This window comes from Aethalodelphis obliquidens, unplaced genomic scaffold (assembly GCF_003676395.1).
Source record: "Aethalodelphis obliquidens isolate GAN/ISIS:26980383/991018 unplaced genomic scaffold, ASM367639v1 scaffold10, whole genome shotgun sequence".
In the NCBI taxonomy this organism is placed as follows: domain Eukaryota; kingdom Metazoa; phylum Chordata; class Mammalia; order Artiodactyla; family Delphinidae; genus Aethalodelphis; species Aethalodelphis obliquidens.
In genome coordinates, this window is record NW_020837954.1 from 13,760,601 (window position 1) to 13,786,491 (window position 25,891).

The 25,891-nt window shown below is 33.7% G+C and overlaps 1 protein-coding gene across 3 annotated transcripts in view; it reads left to right on the forward strand.

Annotated features, from left to right (window-relative positions):
- MIPOL1 (mirror-image polydactyly 1) overlaps positions 1 to 25,891 on the forward strand; it is a 304,827-nt gene that overhangs the window by 246,333 nt on the left and 32,603 nt on the right. For 2 of the 3 annotated variants that reach the window (XM_027111097.1, XM_027111098.1), the window contains exon 12: positions 11,682 to 11,912. In XM_027111097.1, coding sequence (XP_026966898.1) covers positions 11,682 to 11,912 — 231 coding nt within the window. Of the gene's footprint in view, positions 1 to 11,681; positions 11,913 to 19,961; positions 20,869 to 25,891 lie in introns of those variants that run through there. The other variant, XM_027111099.1, reaches the window with a different exon arrangement.

Here is a 25,891-nt window from a genome sequence, read left to right on the forward strand (position 1 = left end):
ACAGCTTGTTATCTAGTGTCTACATAAATATGACATCTCATCACAGGTAGGGTTTACCCTACCTGATAAGCCCTTCTGTGGAGATGCTTCAGTTTATAACTTATAACAGACATAGCTAAATTCAGGTGTGATTAGGTCTGATTTGGCTATTATGCCATGGCTGGCTATGCTTGCCCTCTTTTCTATCTGATGTCACTTTTGATTCCTACTGGACTTATGGTTAGTCAGCCTTCATTAATACTGTGTGTGTGTGTGTGTGTGTGTGTGTGTGTGTGTCTTGGGAGGGTGAGATTTAATAGACTTTATTTATTAGAACAGTTTAGATTTACAGTAAAATTGAGATAATACAGAGTTCTCATATACCTCCTCCCACAGGTAGTTTCCCCATTATTAATATCTTGTGTTGGTGTGGCACATTTGTTACAGTTAGTGAAACCATATTGATACCTTATCATTACTTAAAGTCCACAGTTTACATTAGGGTTCACTCCTTGTGTTGTACCATTCTATGGGTTTTGAAAAATGCAAAATATCATGTACTCACTGTTACAGTTTCATACAGAATAGTGTCACAGCACTTTAAAAAAAAAACATGTGCTTTTGCCTTTTTATCCGCCTCTGCCTCCCCCTGAACCTTTGGCAACTACTGACCTGTTTACTGTGTCTGTAGTTTCACCTTTTCCACAGTGTCATATAGTTGGAATCATGCAGTATATAGTCTTCCAGACTGGCTTCTTTCACTAAGTAACATGCATTTAAGTTTCCTCCATGTGTTTTCAGGGCTTGATATCTCACTTTTTATCATTAAATGATATCCCATTGTATGGATGTACCACAGTTTGTTTATATATTTGCCTATTGAAAGATATCTTGGTTGCTTCCAGTTTGGGGAAATTACGAATGAAGCTGCTATAAACACTCACGTTCAGGTTGTTGCGTAGACATAGGTTTTCATTACTATTGGGTAAACACTTAGGAGCACGATCAGTGTATCATATGGTAAGATTATGTGTAGCTTTGTAAGAAACTGCCAAACTGTCTTTCAGAGTACCTGTACTATTTTGCATTAACACTACCAATAAGCCAGAGTTCCTGTTGCCCCACATCCTCACCAGAATTTCGTGTTACTCCTTTTCTGGATTTAGCTCTTCCAATAGGTATAGTGGTATCTCACTGTTTTAATTTGCAGTTCCCTGGTAGCCTATGATGTTGAGCCTCTTTTTGTATGTTGATATGCCATCTGTATTTCTTCTTTGGTGATATGTCTGCTTCTTTTGTCTATTTTTTAATTGAGGCTTATTTTCTTATTGTTGCATTTTAAGAGTTCTTTGTATATTTTGCATACTAGTCCTTTATCAGATATGTATTTTTCAAAGATTTTCTTCAGTCTGTGGATTGTCTTTTCATTCTTTTAACAGTATGTCTTGCAGCATATAAGTTTTTAATTTTAATAAGGTCTAACATCTGTTTTTTTCATGGATTATGAAAAATTCATGGTGTTGATGTTGTATGTAAAAACTCACTATTAAACCCAAGATCACCTCAGTTTTCTCTTATGTTATCTTCTAGATGTTATATAGTTTTTCATTTTACTCCTTAGGCCTATAACACATTTTTAGTTACTTTTTGTGAAAGGTGTAAGTTCTTGGTGTAGATTATTTTTTTTCTTGTATGGATGTCCATTTGTTCCAGCACAATTTGTTAAAGAAAAGGCTATTCCTTGTCCATTGAATTGCCTATGCTTTTTTGTCAAGATCAGTTGACCATTGTTGTATGGATCTATTTCAAGGCTCTCTATTCTCTTCAACTGATCTGTTTGTCTCTTCTTTTGCCAGTGTAATGCTGTCGTGATTGCTATAGCTTTAAGTCCTGAAGTTGGATGGTGTCAGTCTTCTGACTTTGTCCTCCCTCAATATTGAGTTGGCTGTCCTAGATCTTTTGCCTCACCATATGAACTTTAGAATCAGTTTGTCAATGTGTACAAAATAATTTTCTGGGCTTTTGATTGGCATTGCATTGAATCTATAGAACATGTTAGGAAGAATTGACATCTTAACAATATTGAGTCTTTTTATTCATGCTCATGGAATATCTCTCCATTTATTTAGGCCTTTGATATCTTTCATCTGAGTTTTCCTCATATAGATCCTATACATATTTTGTTAGATTTATATCTAAATATTTCATTTGGGGGAGTGGTAATATAAGTGGTATTATGTTTTAATTTTAAATTGGAATTGTTCACTGCTGCAACATAAGAAAGCAATTGACTTTATATTAACCTTACATCCTGCAGCCTTGTTAAAGTGACTAATTAGTTCCAGGAGTTTTGTTGTTTTATTTTCGTTGAGTCTTTTAGATTTTCTACATAGACAATCATGTTATCTGTGAACGAAGACAGTCTTATTTTTTCCTTCTTAATCTGTATACATTTTATTTTATTTTATTGTCTTTTACATTAGCTAGGACATCCAGTACTGTGTTGAACAGAAGTGGTGAGAGGAGATATCCTTGTCTTGGCCCTGATTTGGGGGAGAAAGCATCTAATTTCTCACCAATAAGTATGATGTTAGCTATAGGGGTTTTTTTGTAGATGCTCTATATCAAGTTTAGAAATTTCTTCTCTCTTCCTAGTTAGCTGAGAGTTTTTATCATGAATGGATATTAGATTTTCCAGCGCTTCTTCTGCATTTATTGGTATGATCAAGTGATTTGTCTTCTTTAGATTGTTTTGTAATGGACTATATTAATTGATTTTCTAATGTTTTATACCGAGAATAAATCCTACTGGATAGGAGTGCATAATTCTTTATGTACTTTGTTGGGTTCGATTTGCTAATATTTTGTTGAGGATTTTTGCGTCTATATACATGAGAGATAATATTCTGTAGGTTTTCTTTTCTAATAATGTCTTTATCTGGTTTTGGTGTTAGGGTAATGCTGGACTCATAGATTGAATTAGAAAATATTTCCTCTGTTTCTACTTTCTGGAAGAGATTTTAAAGAATTAGTATAAAAAAATTGGTATCATTTCTTCCTTAAATGTTTGATTAACTCCTCTGGGCCTCGGGTTTTCTTTTTTGGAATGCATTGACTATTGATTTAATTTCTTTAATAGGTAAAGGCTTATTCAGATTGTCTATTTCTCCTTGCATGAGTTTTGGTAATTTGTATCTTGCAAGGAATTTGTTCCATTTTATATAAGTTATTAAATTTGTGGACATAGAGTTGTTAATAACATTACTTTATTATCCTGTTAATGTCCCTGGGATCAGTAGTGATGACCTCTCTTTCATTTCTGATATTAGTAATTTTTATCTTCTTTCTTTTTTCTTGGTTAGCCTGGCTATAGGTTTATTGATTTTATTAATTGTAATAGGCCAAAAATGCCCCCCACAAAAGATGTCCACATTATATAACTGGAACCTTTGTTACCTTATGTGGTAAGGAGATGTAACAAATCTCCAAACACTTGGGAACATTTAACAACACATTTCTAAATAATCCATGAGTCAAATAAGAATTCTCAAGGGAAATTAAAAAATATATATGGAAGTGAATGAAAATAAAAGTACTGCATAGCAAAATTTCTGGGACATAGCTAAGGCAGTGCTGAGAGTGAAATTTTTAGCACTAAATACATACATTAGGAAAATTGGAAGTGTATCAAATCAACAATCTAAGGTCCTACCTCAAGAATCTGGAAAGAGAACAAAAAAATAAATGCAAAGCAAGCAGAAGGAAGAAAATATTAAAAATAAGAACAGAAAAGGGCTTCCCTGGTGGCCCAGTGGTTGAGAGTCTGCCTGCCGATGCAGGAGACATGGTTTCATGCCCCGGTCCGGGAAGATCCCACATGCCACAGAGAGGCTGGGCCCGTGAACCATGGCTGCTGAGCCTGCGCGTCCGGAGCCTGTGCTCCGCAACGGGAGAGGCCACAACAGTGAGAGGCCCGCGTACCACAAAAAAAAAAAAACAGAAAGAAGCACATAAGAGCAGAGAGAAAACACATTATGAATATCAGGAATGATAGGATATCACTATAGACTTCGCAGAGATAAAAACAATAAGAGATTACTATGGACAGCTCTACATGCATAAAAATGGCAATTTAGAAGTAACAGACCATTTCCTAAAAAAACTCTTATTCCATTACTGATACATGCAATAACCTGAATGAATCCCCAGAGAACTATGCTGAGAGACAACAGAAAATCCCCAAACCTTTCCATTTGTATAACACTCTTGAAATGACATTACAGAAATAGGAAACAGATTAGTGGTTCTTAGGATTTAAGGAGGGGATGGAGTGGTAAGGAAGTAGGGAAATATACTTCGTGGTGATATAACTGTTTTGTATCTTGACTGTATCAATGTCAATATCTTGGTGGTGCTATTATACTAATTATTTATACTAATAATAATAATTTATACTAATAATAATAATTTATACTAATAATTTTACAAAATGTTGCTATAATTTTACAAAATTTACTATAATTTTACATAAATTTACTATAATTTTACAAAATGTTACTTTTGGGGGAAAGTGGTAAATGACATGAGGGATCTTTCTGTATTATTTCTTACAACTGCATGTGAATTTGTAATGATCTCAAAACAAAAATGTTAATCTTTAAATATTCCTCAAAAATGGAATGGAATGGAGTGTGGATGAGGGAAGCAATGGAGAATATGAGGCTGCACATAAAGATAAGGAGAAAAGAAAGGGAAATAAAACTGATGTGACTCTTCTATAATACTAGAGCCCACTTATTCGAATGGAGCGTTTAAGCAACAATGTTCAATAAATACTTTTTGTCTGCCTCTTATAGAGAAGCCACTGTGCTAGGCCCTCTAAGGAAATAAAGAAGAGTAAAAAATGGCCCCTTCCTTCAATAGCATTAGACTAAAGTAGGGAAGATAAAGTGAGTATAAAGTAGCTATAAAGGATAGTAGAAAGCGATGAATATAATACAAGGGGTATGGAAAGGGTATGGAGCTTAGAGGAAGTAGTGTCTCCTTGGGCAGGATATGGGAGTGTGACTTCATGACGGTTGTGGCAGTTCATCTGGATCTTGAAGTGTAGTGATCGGGCGCTTAGAGGGATAGGGAAATAGAATTCCAAGTGGAGGCAACAGTGTGAGCAATAATCCCACAGTGAAAAGTGTGAGGGCAGTTTTAAAGAACAGTTTATATTTCCATTTGGCTAGAATAAAAGTTTTTGATAGAATAGTTAGGAAAAAGTCTGGAAAGAAAACTAGAACAGAATTCTGGAGCACCTTGAATGTCAGACTAAAACTTGGGACATAAACCTAGAATTCTATATCCAGTGAAACTGTCCTCCAAAAGTGAAGGAGAAATAAAGACTTTCTTAGACAAAGACTGAGGGAATTTGTCACCAGTACACCTGCCTTGAAAGAAATGTTAAAAGAAGTTCTTTTGAGAAAAGGCAATCACAGTAAGGCGGAAACTCAGATCAAATTAATTCATGCAATAAACCAGGAAGTAAAAACAGACACTGTCCTTTCAGGAAATGTATACTGAGGACAACATAGCACATACTTCTGGTTTCCATACTCGCTTTGTCTTTATTTATTTTTATTCAGTGAAACAAGCCAAACCTGCCTCTTTTTTTTTTTTTCGGAATGATTTAATAATATTATCAGTAAGTGATAAAGGTTAGGAAAACTAGTTTAGTTCTCCCAATTCATGAAAAACCTGTAGCAACAGTTGTTTTTCATCAAACTACTTGTAAAATATCTAAATATTGTATGAGACCTTATACAGAATTAATTAGAAATAAATTATTTCTTAAAAAATTATACAATGTATGAATGCTTGTTTTTTGCCAGGTATTGTGCCAGATATTTTCACATAAGTAGATCACCTTATTTTGTTCTCATGTGAACTCAGTGAGATTTTTCTCATTGTTTTAGAGTTGAGGAAATTAATACTTAAAGTTATAAAGTATTTTTCCCAAGGTCAGACAGAGTGAACAGCAAGACTGAAATTTAAATCTACTTCTTTAAAGTCCAAATCTGACATCTTTTCATTTACCAGATTTAGCATTCTTGACGTATTAGACTAGATAATTCTTTGTTGTGAGGGTCTGTCCTCTGCAATGTAGGATGTTGAGCAACATCTCTGGCCTCTATTCACTAAATGCTAGTAGCCTCCCCCCCTCCAGTTGTAACAGTGAAAAATGTCTCCAGATGTTACAAGATGTCCCTGAGGGACAAAATTACTCCTCGTTAAGAACTATTGGCCTGGGACTTCCCTGGTGACACAGTGGTTAAGAATCCGCCTGCCAATGCAGGGGACATGGGTTCAAGCCCTGGTCCGGGAAGATCCCACATGCCTCAGAGCAGCTAATCTCGTGTGCTACAACTACTAATCCTGTACTTTAGAGCCCACGAGCCACAACTGCTGAGCCCGCGCGACACAGCTACTGAAGCCCGCATGCCTAAAGGCCGTGCTCTGCAACAAGAGAAGCCACCACAATGAGAAGCCTGCGCACGGCACCGAAAAGTAGCCCCCTCTCACCACAACTAAAGAAAGCCCACACACAGAAAAGAAAACCCAATGCAGCCAAAAATTAACTAATTAATTTTAAAAAAAAAGAACTATTGGCCTATACTGTGACACCTCATCTCTAAATTTTTAATCCAAGAATATTTATTCAATTAAAATAAACAGTATATATAGATCACATGAATGCTTGAGCAATTACTGTAAATAAATGAAGCATAAATAGAAGTGTAAGTGCATATAGTGGGATGGTGAATAAAGTGATCTCATGAAAGGACTTAAGAAATAGTTGATCACGGAAACAAGAAGCCAAGAAAAGTAGCATCAAAACTTGGTATAGATGGAAAAGTACCAGTTTGCAAGAATAAGATGAATCCACGTTTGACGTTACAGTTGAGAGTTCAACAAGCAGGTAAACACAAGTTGAGGGGAACATAAATATCTACAAGCAAAATGTAAAAGTGGGTCATAAACCTGAAAATTCCGAGATATTTTCGGCTGAGGCAGTACAGAGAGTTAGAGATCAGGAAAATAGTCAGGATCACAGTCATGAGGGAACAGACCAGGAGACACTGAAATGAAGACAGAAACCACTACAGAAAGGAATCTATTACATGCTACTTAATGGTCTAATACCCATTGAATGGCATCTCCTACCTTGGCCTGCTGTTGGACTCATGTGGTGAGCAGCCTAGGAGATAATGTATAGTCACAGTTGGTGTGGATTCGAATTATGATTATATGAAAGACTACTAAGTAAAAATACTTCTAAAGTCTCACTTTCTATACTAAATTAGAAAAATTAATTCATTAAGAATTATATAATTTCAAAACTGGAAGAGTTAATTGAATTTTTTATATTACTTCATTATCTTCATGATAAATAGGGATGGTTACCATCCTATGTTAGTATTGTATGAGCCACACTGTTTCTGAGAGTGATTTAACAGCTTTTCTGTTGTTTTATAATTTATTCTTACTATAACTTAAAATATTTTCCCATACAATGTCATTTAAGTGCCTTTAAATTGTAATGCCACTGCTATACAAAAAAATGCATCTGAAAATCAATGCATCTCAATCAACTTTGAACAGAGGTTAAATGTGATATGACTCTGAAGAAAGCTAAACAATGTGGCCCTCTTGTCAATTTAGGGAAGAGCTTTCTGAGGGAAAAAGCATCACTAAAACAAAAATGCACTTCAGTGGTTATAGATTTATATACATGCTGGGAATATATCCTCTCTACTTCACTTTTATTCCTATAAGAAAATTTCCCTAAATTATGAACATTTTAATTTATTAAACTTATGAATGCATTCTTCCCATAAATAAAATTGCCCTATGCAATTTAATATGTTGGAATTAGGAAGTAAATCACATGATGAAACTGAAAAAAACTACGAAGTATTGTAAGTTCTAAGAAGGAAAAGAGGTTCTATGAGACAGAATAACAAGGAGGGAACATCAAAATTTAGACTGAAGAGACATAAAAGGTTTATCTGAGAAAGTAGTATTTATGCTGAGACCTAGTGAATGAGTAGGAGTCGGTCACATAGAAGCGTGGAGGGAAAGGCATTTCAAAGAAATGCTTCAAGCAGGAAAAGCTTGCTGTACCTGAGAAATGGAATGTCTGCTAAAAGGTGGTAGGTAGAGAGACCAGATGATAGAGGGCTTTGTAGCCCATGGCAAGTAGGGGAGGATTCCAGCCCAGGAAGGAGGCTATGATGTGTGTCCAGGTTCTGGCTCTGCTAGGGTAGGGGTATGAGATTAATTAAATTACTTACCTCTTTGTTTCAGTTTTTTCATTAGTAAAAAAGTAATATTAATAGGACTCCCTTCCTAAGTTGTTGTGAGGTTTAGTGAGTTAAAATATGTAATTTGTTATCTTCAGAGATTTATTCCGAGTTTGATGAGGTGCTACTGCAGAATTTTGAGTGACATTATCTAATTTACCTTTTTAAGAGATCACTCCAGCTACTGCTTCAGTTTGAGAAAGACTTGATGGGGATTTAAAGGTTTCCAAGGTATTTTGAATGAATAATAACTTTTTGAGCTTGAGAATAAAGGGTCCCAGTTACAGGTCCATCTGAGAGAAAAATTAAAGTCAGGTGGTATAAATTTGCCAAAAAAAGGAAAAGACTAAATTAAATGGTAGAAAACTAGTAAATGATGAATGATTAGGTGATTAAATGGGGATAATATTGATTTTAATAATGGTGTGATTTTAAAAATTGAGTCATTGATTCTTAATATTTAATTGGTTATAATATACTAGATAGTGTTGTAGGTATCACAAACAAATGCAGAATTCCCGAACTATGCTGATCTACTTCAAGTTTTAAATGAAGAGCATAGGACTTCCCTGGTGGCACAGTGGTTAAGAATCCGCCTGCCAATGCAGGGGACACAGGTTCAAGCTCTGGTCCAGAGATCCCACCTGCCACAGAGCAACTAAGCCCGTGCACCACAACTGCTGAGCCTGCGCTCTGGAGCCCACGAGCCACAACTACTGAGCCCACGTGCCACAACTACTGAAGCCCACACACTGCAATGAAGAGTAGCCCCTGCTCGCCGCAGCTAGAGAAAGCCCACGTGCAGCAACGAAGACCCAGTGCAGCCAAAAATAAATAAAAATCCCTTTTTAAATAAATAAATAATAAATGAGGAGCATATATTTAAGATTAAAAATATAAAGAATAGGGCAGGCTATGATTTTTTTAACTGGACACAAAAAAGCACTGCCATTAATGGAATAATAATAAATTAGATTTCATTAAAGTTAAGAATTTACATTCATCAAAAGACAACATTAAGAGAATGAAATGTCACTGCACCCCCATTAAAATGGCTGAAGTTAAGAGGACTCGCAATCCCACTCTACGGGTGCATATAGAGCAACTGGAACTCTTGCTGATGTGAGAATAAATTGGTATGACCGCTTTGGGAAACTTTGCAGTATCTACTAAATCTGAACATATACACACCCTATGGAGGAATTCTGCTCCAGAAATGAGCAGTTATATGTCATGTCCAAATGTCAGTTATATCTCAATAAAGCTGGGGAAAAAAAACAAAAACAAGCCAAAAAGAAATGGGTACTTAGGTCCATCAAAAGACACATACAGGAATTATTCATAGCAGCAACAGTGGAATGGTTAAATAAATTGCTATGTATTTATGTAATGGAATACTTCATAGAATAAAATACAACAACAGGATGAATCTCAGAAACTTTATGTTAAGCAAAATATTAAGTCAGACAGAAAGTTCAAAAACAGGCAATATTAATCTTGATAGAGGTTGGACTAGTGATTACCTTTGGAAAGGGGATCAACTGGGAGGACTGGAGTGTTCTGCATTTGTTCTGTATTTTATTCTTTACATTTTGTCAAGCTGAGTACTTTGGATTTGTGCAAATTATGTAATTTAAAATGTAATTAGGGACTTCTCTGGCGGTCCAGTGGTTAAGACTCCGGCCTTCCAGTGCGGGGGGACGCAGGTTCGATCCCTGGTCGGGGAACTAAGTTCCCACATGCTGTGTGACACAGCAAAAAATTAAAGAAAAAAAAATGAAATTGATATTTAAAGGTAAAGAGCATAGACTTTTTAAAGGTTTTTTTGTTTTGTTTGTTTTTAGTTTCTTTCTTTCTTGGGTGTTTCAAGTAAACAAAGAGAGTAGATTGAAAGAAAATGGAAGTTGGAACAATGCAGAAAGTATGAGAGAACAGAGAAAGCATTAGGAAAATGAGCAGGAGACAGGAGTCTTTAAGCATATGGATTGGTAGAAAGAACCAAGAAGAATGAAGTAAGGGTTAGATACATAACAAGATGAAAACCATGAAGGAAGATACTTTCTTTGCACTCTGCAAATCTGGCAGTATACACCATTCTTATTTCATATATAGTAATCACTTGACCACAGTTTAGCAGCATCTCTCTTCTTAGGGACTAAACTGAATTCTGACATGATTTCTTTTGGTATGCTAACTATCCTTGTCTCAAGTCCATCTTATTTCTGTGTGACACCTTGTCCAAAGTGAGCACCCTGGAGAGGCTTATAGGCTATTTAAGCAAAAAGAAGAAATTTATAATTACTTCAGTTTGAAAAGTTTTAGATAAAGTACCAGACTAGATACTCAGCCAGAGTTAAAGTTCCCTGACCAGCTTTCTACAGCTTTAAGAATTATATTACTTTCTTTCAACATTATCAATCTGTATTATATAGTTAGGGTGTTTTACTTCAAGTCTCCCATCGACATTTCTTTTGTATGCATATACTGAAATGATCTTATTTAATAAAAAAAGAACATCTCCTGTGTGGATTTTAAATTTCCCATTATTAAATATTTATATTTTCAAAATGTCTTTATTTAATTGAGTGAGGTGCTTGGTGCCATTTCAAAATAACCTCAGGTGGTAGGTGTAATGACATATCAAAGATCTGACCTTTAGCATTTTAAGATTCTATTTGTCTGCATTTTCTTCTGCATTAATTTAGTCTTAATTTATATGCTGTTTCTCTGTATGACTTAATGAGTGGATGTGTTTGGCATAAGATTCATTAACAAAAAGAAAATATATCTGAATACATATTATTTCTGTGCAGGTTGACTTGTGATTTTAACTTCATTTATATCTCAATTGTGACAAGTAGAAAATGCTGTGTATAAGGCTGATCAGTATTTGCACAGATCTCATTCATTCTCATTACGTGTTCAGCCGAATAGACCCTGGATCTCCTAAACTGATGCCCATTCTCTTACTTCTCACTCCTTTGCAGTCAGCTTATTATATTCTTTTATTTACCTAGAGATACTTTATTCTCCAATTCTTTGCTATTCCTTTTAAAGAAAATTGAATGTAATATTTACACTGATACAATTAAATTAACATCCTGCAGCATCTTTTTGTATGCTTTGGTAGCAAAGATAATCATTTGTCTGGGTAGCTTTCAGCCTAGAAGCAGAGAAATGGATAATTATCAAGTATAATATTGTGATATAAAAATTATTTGTATTTACCCGTTTAAGTTATCTTTATTGATTTTTAGAAATGGGTATTTCTAACTGGAGATTTTCGTTAAATAGATTATTGGTCAGTCAGCCTACATATTTATGTTTAAATTATTTATTTTTATATTTTCTCAGTTTACACAAATCTTTATCCCAAGAAGAAAATCTGAAGGATCAGTTTAACCATACCCTTAATACCTATGAAGAAGCTTTAAAAAGTAGAGAGAACATTGTTTCCATCACTCAACAACAAAATGATGAATTAGCTACCCAACTGCAGCAAGCTCTGACAGATCGAGCAAACATGGAATTAGAGCTTCAGCACACCATCGAGGCCTCCCGAGCAGCCAATGACAAAGTTCAGAAGTAAGTAAAATGACCTTGCATTATTTCAAAAGCATGAAACAAAACAAAACAAAAGCACATTCTTTTGGCAACTAAATAATATATTATTTATTATTTATGCTCTTAATAGTTTAAGACAAAAGTGGATTGAGCCAAATGAACTTTTTTAGACGGCCTGTCATATCTATATTTGGGGTCAAAAAGTCATTTACTTGCGAATCATGGTTACTATTTAGGGCAAACCATTTTTATTGAATAATTGATCTTCAGGAGTTCATGGAGGCCATACGATTAAAATCAGTTCATAGGTAATAGGTAATTAGCAAGGGGAAGAGACAGTCAAGTTACCAACTCTACTCATTTAGCTTCACAATAATCTTACTTGAGCTGAAATCATCTATGACCTTGCAATCTGAGACCTCTAGGCACGTAGAATCCAGTACAGTGAAATTAATTTTCTTGTGTTGTTCTTCTGAAGTATTCAATACAGCTTTTCACAGTACATGATCACATTTATTTTCAATAATCTTTGCATTTTTATTAAAATTTAAATAAAGCTGCATAATCAGTCAGTCCTTAATGATAGATAGCAAAATATTAACAAATAACTTATCAGACAAGGAAGTCACTTCTTAATTTATGGCACTTGAACACTGTAGCAGAATATTCTAAAGCAGCTTTAATGTAATAGAACTTGTCATTTTAACTGAGCCCTTTTTTATGTATTGTTAATAGCATTACATCATTCACACACCTAATAGAATTCAATTTCTAAGACATACCTTCTTCCTTAACAATTTTTTTTTCAGTTTTACAGTATGGAAAAGTAGAGCTAACTTCAAGGTTTCTTACTTCTCAATACTTTTTGTTTGAAAATAAGTCTTCTGAAACATTTCCTCAACATCCCTGAAATTATATCTTGATTACTAGCCCAAGATCAGGTAAATACGTAGTCAAGACTGTTTTAAAACAGATTAGGAATTAATCTTTAAGGTATATGTACCTTGAAACTTATGATTTATGGTGTTATATTTTATAGGTTTAAAGATTAAGTTTATATTCAGTCAGAAACTGTATCTGATTATTCACAAAGTATATTAACTTTCTAAGAACCCCAAGATAGATATTTAGGTAGATCTCATTTCATTGTAAATTACAAATCAGTAACTTTTGACAGTCAAGATTGGATTTAGCTCTATTTGCTTAAAGGATACAAATACTTAAAAATTTCAGTTTTCTTTACCTGTAATCCTTTAATTTCTATACATAACTAAAATTCCCTAAAACAGTGTTTCCCAGAGAGCAATTAGATTTCTAAAAAAATTTGGAAATGTTGTCAACTTTTATTTTTTAGATCTCATCAGCTATTGTTATTATTTTTAAAAGAAATAACTTTGTACCCCAAGAAGTAGAAATAACATTTCTCAGATAACGCTTTAAATTAAATAAGTTTAACCTTTTGAAAAACTAACTATATTGTCCTTATTCTTCACGTTTAACAACAGACAAATCAAGACTTTTTAATGGAAATGGCACCAATCCATGGACAGAGTTTAAGTGCAACAATTATGTCATTTACAAGAGTTAAATGTTAAATTTTAATTTAAATGTTAAATCTTTTATTCTGATTTCTAGCAATCAGACCTAGATGAAATATTATCAGGCTTTCCGTTTCATATTTAATCCACTATATTTCATCTTTAATTGCCCTCAAGTGTGCAGTGTATCTTCATTACAGTTAATGTGGGCATCAGCCTATTTTGTTGGATATAAGATGATAACCTTCCAGGAAGCCAACTGATAAGACTTTGTTAGATATTAACAGGTATTGGTATTCTGTTAGGTATTAGTATTCTCCATATAATCTGAAATCACTATTACTAGCAAATATTTTTGAAGGTCCTTTGAAAATATGTCAGTTTTCCAGGCAATAATTAAAATTTAAATTTAAAAGGTCCACATTTCCCCTTTACCCTTCACAACCAAATTCCTTAAATAACTGATCTGTATTCACTACCTCTAGTTTTTCAATTCCCATTTGCTCTTCTACTACTCAATACACTATGGCTAGCTCTTATACTAAATTGTTCTTCTTAAGATTACCAGTAATTTCCTAATTATTGAATTCAATGGCCCATTCCTAATTATACTTTATCATAAAATTTATATATGAGCATGGTAAGATAAGTAAAGATGCTCATATATCTTCAACATGGTAATTTAAAAGCTCAGGCTCTGGATTCAGAATGCATAGCTATGTGAACTAGGACATTTTAAAACACTGCCTTGATGTGGGCAATAGTATGTGGACAGTAATACACCTACTTCATAATGTTGTAAGAATTAGATGAGATAATACGTTGTAAGAATTAGATGAGATAATACGTGTTCTAGTGGTATCTCCTCACATGCCCCCTACCACAATATCTCTGCACATGCTATTTCTTCTTCTTAGAACATATTCCTCCCTTTTAGTACCTGGCCAGATTTTTTTTTTTTTTTTTTTAATAAATTTATTTATTTATTTATTTTTGGCTATGTTGGGTCTTTGTTGCTGCTCGCGGGCTTTCTCTAGTTGCAGTGATCCGGGGCTATTCTTCGTTGCGGTGCGCGGGCTTCCCATTGCGGTGGCTTCTCTCGTTGTGGAGCACGGATTCTAGGCACATGGGCTCAGTAGTTGTGGCTCGTGGGCTCTAGAGAGCAGGCTCAGTAGTTGTGGCACACGGGCTTAGTTGCTCCGTAGCATGTGGGATCTTCCCAGACCAGGGCTCGAACCCGTGTCCCCTGCATTGGCAGGTGGATTCTTAACCACTGCGCCACGAGGGAAGCCCCTGGCCAGATTTTTGTTAGTCCTTAAATTCCAGTCTAAATGTTACCCCTGTGATGCTTCTTTATTTTTTCATTCTTTAATTCTTTCATAATACTTAGTCCATACCTTTATTAGAGGTCTCAATCATCTAGATGTTATAATTGCTTTGTATATCTACTCTAATCCCTGTAAAATTACTCATCGAACTTTTCCAAGCCATAGACAGTGTTCTACTCCTCTTTGCATCCCCGTTGCCTCCAAATACTTGCACAGATGCCTGCTGTAAAGTGGGTGCTCCATAAATGCTTATGAACATCTGAACTAGAACAACTTAATAGTTCAATAGAATGACAGAATAAAATAAAAGCAGATCAGGTCAGGAATACACAGTAAAACTTCAGGTGTGCTCTGATGTGCTTTAAGCCCTAGATAAAGTTTTTTATCCCAGCCAAGTACCTAGAGCTCACAAGTTTCATAGAAGAGTACGGCACTGGCATCACCACTCCTTCCACTCTCCTCAGAGTTGGGATCTCTTACTTGTTAGTGATCAGCTTTTAACCCTTGTTCTAACCACCAACTTCCATCAAGTTTAATTACATTTAAAAGACCTGAAATCTTCAGTAATAGGACAGAGAGATCATATACTATTTCTAATAAGTGTAGAATTTTAAATTTATATTTTATTTCTTTGAGAGTCTAACATTTTTCTTGAATTTTTTAACCTATAGGAGTATATTTGGAAAGTTGTACAGAATTACCATCCATAAACAAGCCAATGTTTATAGCAGATAGTCACTTATAAAGTAAAATGTGGTAAATGCCAGACCTCACTGCCCCAAAATAGCTTCTTGGCCCAGGTATCATAAAGCCTAAAATTTCACCAATGGAAATCCATTCCGTCACGTTAAGCATTACTCTCCTTAGGTACATCTCTTTTAAAAATGTGTATGTTTGTGGAAGAAGAGCACATAGTGATTTAGCTTTTCAGATTACTCTTTTGCCGATTCTGGATGCACTTGGTTTCAGAGAGTTATGTGGAGGCCAATGAGCAGGTTAAGAGCACGAGAACTTTGTGAGAAAAACTTCTTTTAATAGTTTTGCCCAGACCATCCATAATCCTCATTTATTAAAGAGAAAACTGACACACCAATCCACTAAATGATGCTTTTTATCATAAGAGGTTATGAAATCTGATTCTTTGTGCTATAATTTTCCATGTGTCTTTCCATCTACAGACATGCTTCTGGCCTAGAGCAAGTTTCCCAAAGGAATTTTTTAATGTATTTTACTAAATTTAACATGTTTAAGCTACACATAGTTACTTAAAATAAAAGTATTTACAACCAGACGTACATGGTTAGAAGACCTCTCAAAGATCTAGGTTTTACAATGAAATAACTTTTATCACATATCATCTTAACCGTGGGCCAGATTTACACTGATACTGTTCAAGTTTCGTCATAAAATATAACTATATAATAAATAGATTGGACTAAAAGATGTAAGAAAAAATTGTAAACTTTTAACAAATTTTCAAGAAAAAAATTCATCAACTATTTAGAATTTTCTTTCTATGCTTTAAAAAAAATCAGTTACTTAACATTTGCACGCATTCTAATTTTTAATCGCATAATTAAAATTTCAAAGATCAGCATAAAACACTGCCTTTTGAAATATACGGCATCCTGTGTCTTTTGAGTGGTATTGACAGAAAGAAAAGAAAAGAAAAGAACATGTAAAGCTAATAAAAAGTCTTTCCTGCCTGTTGGCCAAATACTGATTTCTATGAAGAAGTTGAGGTTACAAAGAAATCGTGAATTCTCAGCCTGGTTTCCCTGCTGATGAGTGAAAACTGTCTGTAGTTCTCTTCGAGGTATCAGGGGAGTCGCCATAGTGTCACACAAGGGTCCTTAGTGTAGAGCAAACATACTTTCCACAAACTCAGCTGCTTAATCTGTTTGCAGGTTGAATTATAAAACAGGGTAGACGACTCTGGGTGCTGGGAAGGGGAACAGAGCATTTCCACAGTTTCTTGACTTAAAAAAAAAAAAAAAAAGCCTGCTATTCTTTTTTTTTTTTAAAGCCTACATTTTTCATCAAAAGACTTTACTAAACTTTGTAGTTTTGTTGCTATTTCCAGAATCTGATATTAACCATAATGGTTAATAATTAGTAAAATAATTGTGCTAAAATAGTCTTACATAGTTTAATATGAAAAGCATCAGTGAATTTTTTATATAATTACATTATGTTTTCATTAAAATTGTTCTGCTTCTTGCCAACTTTATCTTGATATTTTTCCTCTAAATTCTTGGTTGGACTACAAGTTGCAAAGCAGTACTAGATGTATCGGAACACTTTGTAAATACTTGTTGATTGAATCAAGGAATGCATTTCATAAATTCTCAGCACAAGGTTTAAATCAATATTTAATATAATGTTGAAAGTTGACTTGGATTTATTAGTATTAGTAGTAAATGAGAGGATTTTAAATTTTTCTGGAAATTTCTTCAATCTTTTTTATGTTTGAGATTCAAAAAGCTCTGTGAAATATGATACATACCTCAGCAAATAATAAATCAAATAGTTAATTTATTTGTGCTAGTTTATGTACAGTTGAACACCCCAGTCAGCTTTGGAAGGCACCTTCTAAATCTAGATCTAATTAGATACAGCTTTATTGTCATTTATATATGGAAGATGGACTCAGATTCCTCCTAAACAATTGTCGTAAAATGTAAAGCATCTAGCATGCTTAATTTTTATTCTTGAACATGATATGTTTTTTAAGAATTTAATGTTCTGGGTTTTTAATCATAACACATGTTTTTAAATAAATACATATTTAACTTATGAAATACAAGTCTTGTACTCTATCAAACAAGTATGTATTTTATTAAAAATTTAATTCCATTATATATTTGTATAGTGGATCACCTTTCTTATCCATTGAGTACATAAAGTAGGTTTTCTTAGAGCTGCTTTTATTATATACAGAGATACCTACCATGTTTGATAGGTGATATAATTATATTCATTTCTTTATAAAAACTAAAGAATTGAGGCTTATACCTTGAGCTTCAAGGAATGTCTCACTTTGACATGAAAAAAAAACATAGTTTTAATTGTCTAGCTCATTTCTTTCTACCAGGGAAGAATTAATGTGGGATTATTAAAATTGAGAAATTCCAATGAAGTGGAAAGTGAAGGATCCAGGCTAAAGAAGAAAAGGGATTCTCTAAACCTAAGTATCTGCACTGTCCCTGATTAGTTCCCTTTTATAGTTAACTTTATGGAGTGAATCATAAAAAGCATGAAAGTGGGGACTAAAAAGTTAAATTACAACATGGCTTCTTACATTTGATTTGCTTCTTCATTTCAGAATCTTTCTTCCAATAGGTGATCTAGAGTTGGGCTAGTACACATTTCAGCCTACTAAGATAGATAAAACATGTTTCAGATGATCACTATGGAGAAGAATGAGAGAAAAAGAGCAAAAGGGTTAAATAAGAGAGAGAGTCATACAGTTTTGGTTTAAGACTAAATAAAATGCAGGAATTTTTGTTGTTTTTCATTAGTCCCAGTGTTACAGTAGTTGAAAGTCAGAGATAAGAATTCCTATTATTTTAGGGAAATTATACGATGATCAAGTACACTTTAACTGAAACTTGACAGGCTGAAAAAAATACAACAGGAGTTCTTATACCACAGAGATATTCTAATGTGATTTTCACACATGTGTATGAAATGTAAGTTCCTTAGAGTGGTCATATGCTCTAACCAGTACCCTTTTCCTTGATTCTGTTCTTAGCTCCAGTTAAAAGCCTTCTTAACCATTTAAACCTTGCTTCCAGGGTACTTCTGTGAAGATAGGAGAACTATCTTACCTGAGAATACTTTTAGAACTGATAAAAATGAGATATATAAAGTGATTTGAACTTCCTAGGAAAGGTAACAATAACACTAACCACTAGTGTACTTTAGAATACTGCTGTTGTAGTAAAGGAAAAAAGGAAGCTATTGTAGAAATTAGATTTTTAGAAGTTTTCATCATTCCTGCCTGGATCTTGCTCAACCTCATTGATAACTCACTGGGAACATCCTCTTTTGCTTTCTCTATTCTTAAACACACAGATGAATGGATATAATATATCTATCTGTTGATACAGAAAATGTCTGCATATTTATATAAATCAGGGTCTGAGTTTTTTTTAATGAATTGTCAGTATCCTCACCTAAAATCTGATGTACACTTCCTTACTAGATATAGGTTTTATTCCCAAAATATAATTGAAAAATCTAAATTGAACCCAAGAGCAAGTAGAAATATAAATTTTACTTGGATTCTAAGACTCCATGTTTGATTATTTCTCCCCATTATTCCATGTTTGACTGTATCCCCCCACTAAGGGATTTTTCCCAAATGCACATTTGGCCCTCTAAATATAGAATGAAAGAATCTTGTTTATTTCAGGGTAACTCTGTCTGCTAGTGAAATCATAAACAATGTCCACACATAAACTTCATTCTTGATCATTTACATTTAAAGAGAAAAAAATCATTCTATAGCAATGATTAAATCCATTCATATATAGCTTAAATCCATCTTATTTCTTTCTTATATTGTTATATATTCCTGAACAACTCAACAGAAACAGTTTTTTTCCTTCAGTTCTTAACCTAAGTATAAAGAAAAGAATAGTTTTGCTACTACAGATTATTACTTCATCAGGTGTTTCTATAGAAAGACTAATTAAAAGTGAAAACTAAAAATAGTAAATAGTATTTTGGAACTTTCTAAACTTAAGTAATTTTAATTTTTAAAATTGCTCTGGCATTTATAGCATACAAACTAATAGTTCTTGGAACATCATCATCATTTGACTTTTTCCTTCACAAATACAACCGTATCCTAAAAGCATAATGAAAGCATATGTTCTTTCTCTTTATGTTACCATTTGACAAGCTAAATAACGGTAAAAATAACATATAAACATATTTAAAATCTTGAAACATCTTCTTCCTTAATTTAAAATAGTCTGCCTTCTGAACTATGTGTATTTCACATCAGTCTTCCAAGAAGTTCTCTTCTACTGACTATAGGGCCTAATCTTTCCCAGAATGATGGGAGTAGCACAGTTCAAGAACAAGAATGAATCTCTGTATAATCACACCACAATGTGGGGTGACCCTAAGACAGAGAACTGACCAGATACACATATGGGTTTTAAGAAGACTTTCTGATGCTCTTTTTAACACAGCTGTGAGAAGAATGTGGCTAAGGCCCAATAGTCATTCTTGAGTAGAGCTGGCAAAGGAAACCATGAGGAGAAGAGAATTTAACACATGGGTGTAAGAGAGTACGGCTTCATTGATGCGATCTGAGGGGAATGCCTAATGACTGAAAGAATCAAACTTGGCAATGAAAACACAAAGCTCTTTTCATCAATTCAAACACAGACTCTAAAGCTGCAGATGGTCACCTCCAGCCTTGTCTATTCAGTGTGAGGTTTTATAAAATGGCACTTTGGTGAATACTAATAGATCAAAACAAAGATTTAATAACGTAAAGATGTGGTGTTCATTTTTAAATGAGTATACAGGTCAGTGTCTCAGAAAAGGATAAAAAGAGTACCTTTTATATGTGGGTCTAAAGTCTTTTTGTTATTTTTCAACTTCAAAAATAAATGACAAACGTACAGATTGTGTTTTATGGAAAACAGTTTACATTATGAAAAAGAGACCAAAATCAGAGTTTATATTTACACTCATTGATTTCACAGGTTTTGTTTGAGGACTCTCAGTTTATAACATCTGTTAATGTTTTCATGAAGCTCACTTGATAGGACAAATATATGTTGCCATTCTCAAAGATGAATCAATCTAATTAAAAATTTAGGCCAAAATATTTTATAATTGGAATAGAATTTTTTTCTTGCCTTTTTTAGAAAATGCAAAGACTCATTGTTTAGTACAAAGGAAGCCTTTGAGCTTCAATGCAGTCTTGAAATTACATTTTTGGTACTTTGCATTTGATTTTCTAAGATTTTATAAATTCATACTAATTGTATATATATTCAAAAGTAATTCATTATATTCAACTTGTTACTTATGCTTACATAACTGAATCTTACTTTAAATTAAAATATGGGGTATTTTTCCAGAATAAATTTTATTATTAGACTTGGATAGCACTTTATACTTTATAAAATTCTTGAGCTAAACCCAAATAAATTAAGCTTTATTTTCCAAAATAAGCTTAAAATATGAACATGACTTATTAATAGCTTTCATATTTCTACTATATGTGAAGTATAATGAATAAGTCTGTATTCCTAATACTTTAATAAGTGACACAAACATATAATAAAATACTAGAATTGATAGTTAAAAAGGAGACAACTTAGTATCTAATAGAAATACCAGTTAACTAACAGACCCTTGCCTGTCATTAACTGGGTGTGTACAAGTTATTAAACTGTGTTCCTTCTCCGTTTCCTCATCTAGAAGATGGAGCTGATAGACTTGCCCTATCTACTTCAAAGCATGGCTGTGCAGATCAAACAAGGTGCAAGTGCATAAAAGTGCCTTGAAAAACATAATACACTCTATAAATGCAAGCCATTGACTGAAGAATATCTTCTACTTGTAATATACACTTTAGATAAAAAGTTATAATTACCTCTTTGGAACCAGAAATAGTAAGTTAGAAAAATAATATTTTAGCCTCAGAGACATAATGTAAATGTCATGTAACTTTGGAAAAAGTGATTCTGCACATAGATCGTGGAAACTGGAAGTAAAGAGGATTCTGTGCATTCTCACACATTACAAGTGAGAATGCAAAATGGTAAAAATCCCTATGGAGGAGAATTTGATGGTATCTAACAAAATTACATTTATCCTTTGACTAAAGAAAATCACTTTTAGGAATCCCTCCTGAATATATACCTCCTGAATATGAAACAATGTAAGAATTACAGTATTACTTTAATAGCAAACGGAAACAACCCAAATAGCAGAGTAGCTGAATAAACTATGGCAAATATTCACATAGCGTGATATGATGCAACTTTAAAAAAAAAAGAAAAAAGTAAGGAAGATGTCTGTAAACTAATATTGATTGACATATCGCTAACTGAAAATAATCAACTATTTATAATATGCTATCTTTTATGTGAGAAATAAGAATAAAAGGAACAGGAAGGATAAACCAGAAACTAATGAAAATAGTTACCTTTGGAGATAGATGGGAAAGAGATCCAGGCATAGGATGGAAATGCAACTTTTCTAACTCTGCCTTTTTGTATAGTTTTGACTTTTGAACCATGTATGTATTTTAAATATTCAGAAATTAAAATCAAATGAAAGGGGCTTCCCTGGTGGCGCAGTGGTTGAGAGTCCGCCTGTCGATGCAGGGGACGCGGGTTCGTGCCCCGGTCTGGGAGGATCCCACATGCCGCGAAGCGGCTGGGCCCGTGAGCCATGGCCGCTGAGCCTGCGCGTCCGGAGACTGTGCTCCACAACGGGAGAGGCCACAACAGTGAGATGCCCGCGTACCGAAAAAAAAAAAAAATCAAATGAAAAAGATAAAAAGCAAACCCTGAAAGTGAATACAAATAGAAATCAATGTACCTAACTATATCAGATTGGTTAGATTCTTATAGAGAGAAAATAATTAACTCAAATATCTTTTGACTATCAGACTGAATATACATCATTAGTGGCGTATATTCTAAGGACAAAAAGAAATGCAAAGTAATCTTAAACTTTGCTCAGTATATTCATACTTAGTTGTACTACTGATTATTAAAATTTTGAAACTATTTTCTATATATTGTTGGATTGAGGAAATATGTAAATAAATATTATTAGGAGCCAAGATTTTCACTGTAAAATAGATGACATTAGAAAAAAGCAACTGTAATATTCAATTTGAATTGAAACTATCAATATGAATTCATGCTTTTAAAAATGTATATTTTTCCTTAGCTCTATTCATTGAAAAAGGCTTAGAAGGAAGGGATACACCTAACACCCAGATTTTAGTTTCTGAATACATTTCCTATTAAAGGGTACCAAAGCTCCTAGGTTTGGAGCATGGAAACTACGGTGAGTCTGGATTATCATTTTGTGCCAGAAAGGAAGAAAGTACTCAGAAACTAATAGAGTCATGTAGAAAGGGCACAGGAGCAGCTTGACAAAGGTCCCATAGACCAAATTTGGGATAATGTATGCTTCAAAAGAAGAACTGTATTTGACTATAGAATCCTTAATTGTTACATCTAGGGTTTATAAAGATACTTTAAAAAAAAAAAGATGGAAGATGGAAAGGAGGAATCTCTTTTGTAAAGGAGAACAACAGTTAACAAGTACAGATAGAATAATAGAATTAGAAAATCACCACCTTGTAACCCCCACTGTAATTAATTCAAGCAAAGACCATTCATCAGCCATGTAATGAGTTAAAAGAAGCTACTTTGGCACTAAAGTCAGTCAGTCTAGTTTGGGGAAACTTGCTTAGCATATACCAGAGAGTTCAGAGCTTAAAAATCAGAGAGGGCTTAGACATGGGGATTTAAGATGTCAGGTGCCTTCAAACAATATTTAGGGATTTATTATTAAAATTTACTTTAGAAATTTTTCTTACTCAAATATTCTGTGCTTATGTAAATGATAGAAGATAGACCTAAATCATTCAACCTTTTATCAAAATTCATCTTCTAAAGAAACTCACTATAATGTAAAGAAGTTTTGCCTTAGAGATTTTATCAATATTAGACTAGGGTACTGATCCTTTATTTAAATTTTGATATTTTGTTTATCATGGTGTTTTTGTGTTAATTTTGATTTTTTTTGAATATTGCATTTAAATATTTATCCTGATAATGAGACTTTTTACACCTCTTTAAATTGTTCATCTGAATTGAGTGCCCCATTCACCTACCCTAGATGTAGTGCTAAATACTCTATAGATTATGAAAAAGAGGGCACTTCTAGTTTACCCTCATTCAAAAGTAAGAACAGGACTTCCCTGGTGGCGCAGTGGTTGAGAGTACACCTGCCGATGCAGGGGACACGGGTTCGTGCCCCGGTCCAGGAGGATCCCACATGCGGCGGAGCGGCTGGGCCCGTGAGCCATGGCCGCTGAGCCTGCGCATCCAGAGCCTGTGCTCCGCAACGGGAGAGGCCACAACAGTGAGAGGCCCGCGTACCGCAAAAAAAAAAAAAAAAGTAAGAACAACTTACTGAGTTATCCTAGTGTGTATGATTTATACTGAATGGTGTTTCATGTTCAGAAATATTAGTCATATAATGGAGCTGAACAACTGTGGTTCTTCCCACCCTATGGAAATTGACCAGGTTTTTAATTATATACTGTCCAGAAAATCTACCACTGTCTGAATTTCTGTTTCTTACTTTACAGTCATTACCTGCACCAGTTTTGTCAATTGTTGCTTTGTCTTTATTTCAATCATCTGAGTAGCTGGGTTATTGTATCTATCTACAGTAGGATCATGATTGTATTCTAGACCCTAAATGTTGATTTCAATTTGAGAATATATGGTATTTATGAATCAAAGATAAATCAGATAGAGAAAATTACTGTGATGATTCCAGCTTAATAAGTTGAATATTACTTTTACTTTGTAGGCCCCTGGCTTAGTCTAAAGTTTGAAGGTTCCTTGATATATTATCTCTACTAGTCTCCCAAAGGATGTTGCCAGTCTTTTGAATTAAACTTGAATAAGGTTGATTTGTATTCCCTGTTAATCAAAATTTGAAATGTTGACATTAGAAAATTTCATTCAGTGCTAATTATATATGACTTTTATGAAAGTTAGGAAGAAAAGAATCCTACATTTTAAAGTTTAGTATCAGCCTAAAGCCCTATGAAAACAATAGTGAGTAGCTTAATAAGCCATCTTAATAAGATACCTTAATAAAACTAACCAGTTATTCTAGCTTGCTGCATTTCACTTGGCAGTATAAAAATCAGTGACTTACTTCCTCCATCATTAATTGAAACTTTTCTGGGTTTAAAATGATCAAAAACCTCAGCAATGTTATAGCAACGTTTCCTAACCTTTCTTGACTCTTAATTCCCTTTAATAGTAATACATATTCTCTAGGCAGAGTTTTAAGTATCCTTCTTGCATTGGTGTAAGATAAGTTAATTTGCATTGATTGTTTTATAAGTTTTATTTTAAGTACAGTCTTTCGTATTCATATGTAACATCATATGCTGTTTGAAATATATATAAGGAAGTATTAATAGATTAAAATTTAGTAATGTATTATGGCATTAAATAACTGCTTGTGAGATGATATTTGGAATTCTTAACATTTTACTTTTAAAATGAAATAATGGTGGTTTTTTAGCCTGCATTTGCTAGAATATTTCCATGAATAGCACATTATGAGTGTTTTTGGTGCTTACTCCAATGTATGTAAAACTAAATTTAATATTATTACTATTCCAGTGTTTTCTCTCTCTAACTTTGTTTTTTAAGTAACAGCTACTAAACAAGTAATATGAGTAGTCTGATAAAATGAACACAACATAGAGATCTGGTGAAGAGAATCTTGAGGTGAATTTACGGATTTATTTTGATGCTCCTCATTTGTAATTGAAATTCAGTCTACTTTCTGCTTCCTCTGAGTATTTCAGTGGTCCGTTAGAGGTAGAAATTAAACAATTTACAGCTAAAAAGAAAAAAAAGATGCTCACAACCACGTGTTGACCAGCTATGTTCAGCTATATGATAAATCAGCTGAGGGATTGAGTCATGAACATGCTGTGCTAATCTTTGCTGAACCTTCATTTTGCTCATTCATGTGCACTCAGAAGACCTCAAAGTAGTCCATTTTAAAAGGCTATATAAATTAATTTAATTAAAGGCAAAAATATTTAATAATAATTTTTGCTTTGGCTTCAAAAATAGAACTCAGAACACTACTCATTAGCAACATTATCACCTTCAGCTACATGATCTGTGAATTTTTAAAGCGCAAAATTTTTAAAAATGATCCTTTAGAGAATTTCATTACAAGTTTTACACACCCACTTTACTCTTTCATCAATTTAAACACATTTTTATATTGTTTAAAAAATTTATTTCCTCAAAAGCATATTTTAAAATACTTTCATCATTTATTAAACAGCCCCCCCAACAAGTACATATTAAAG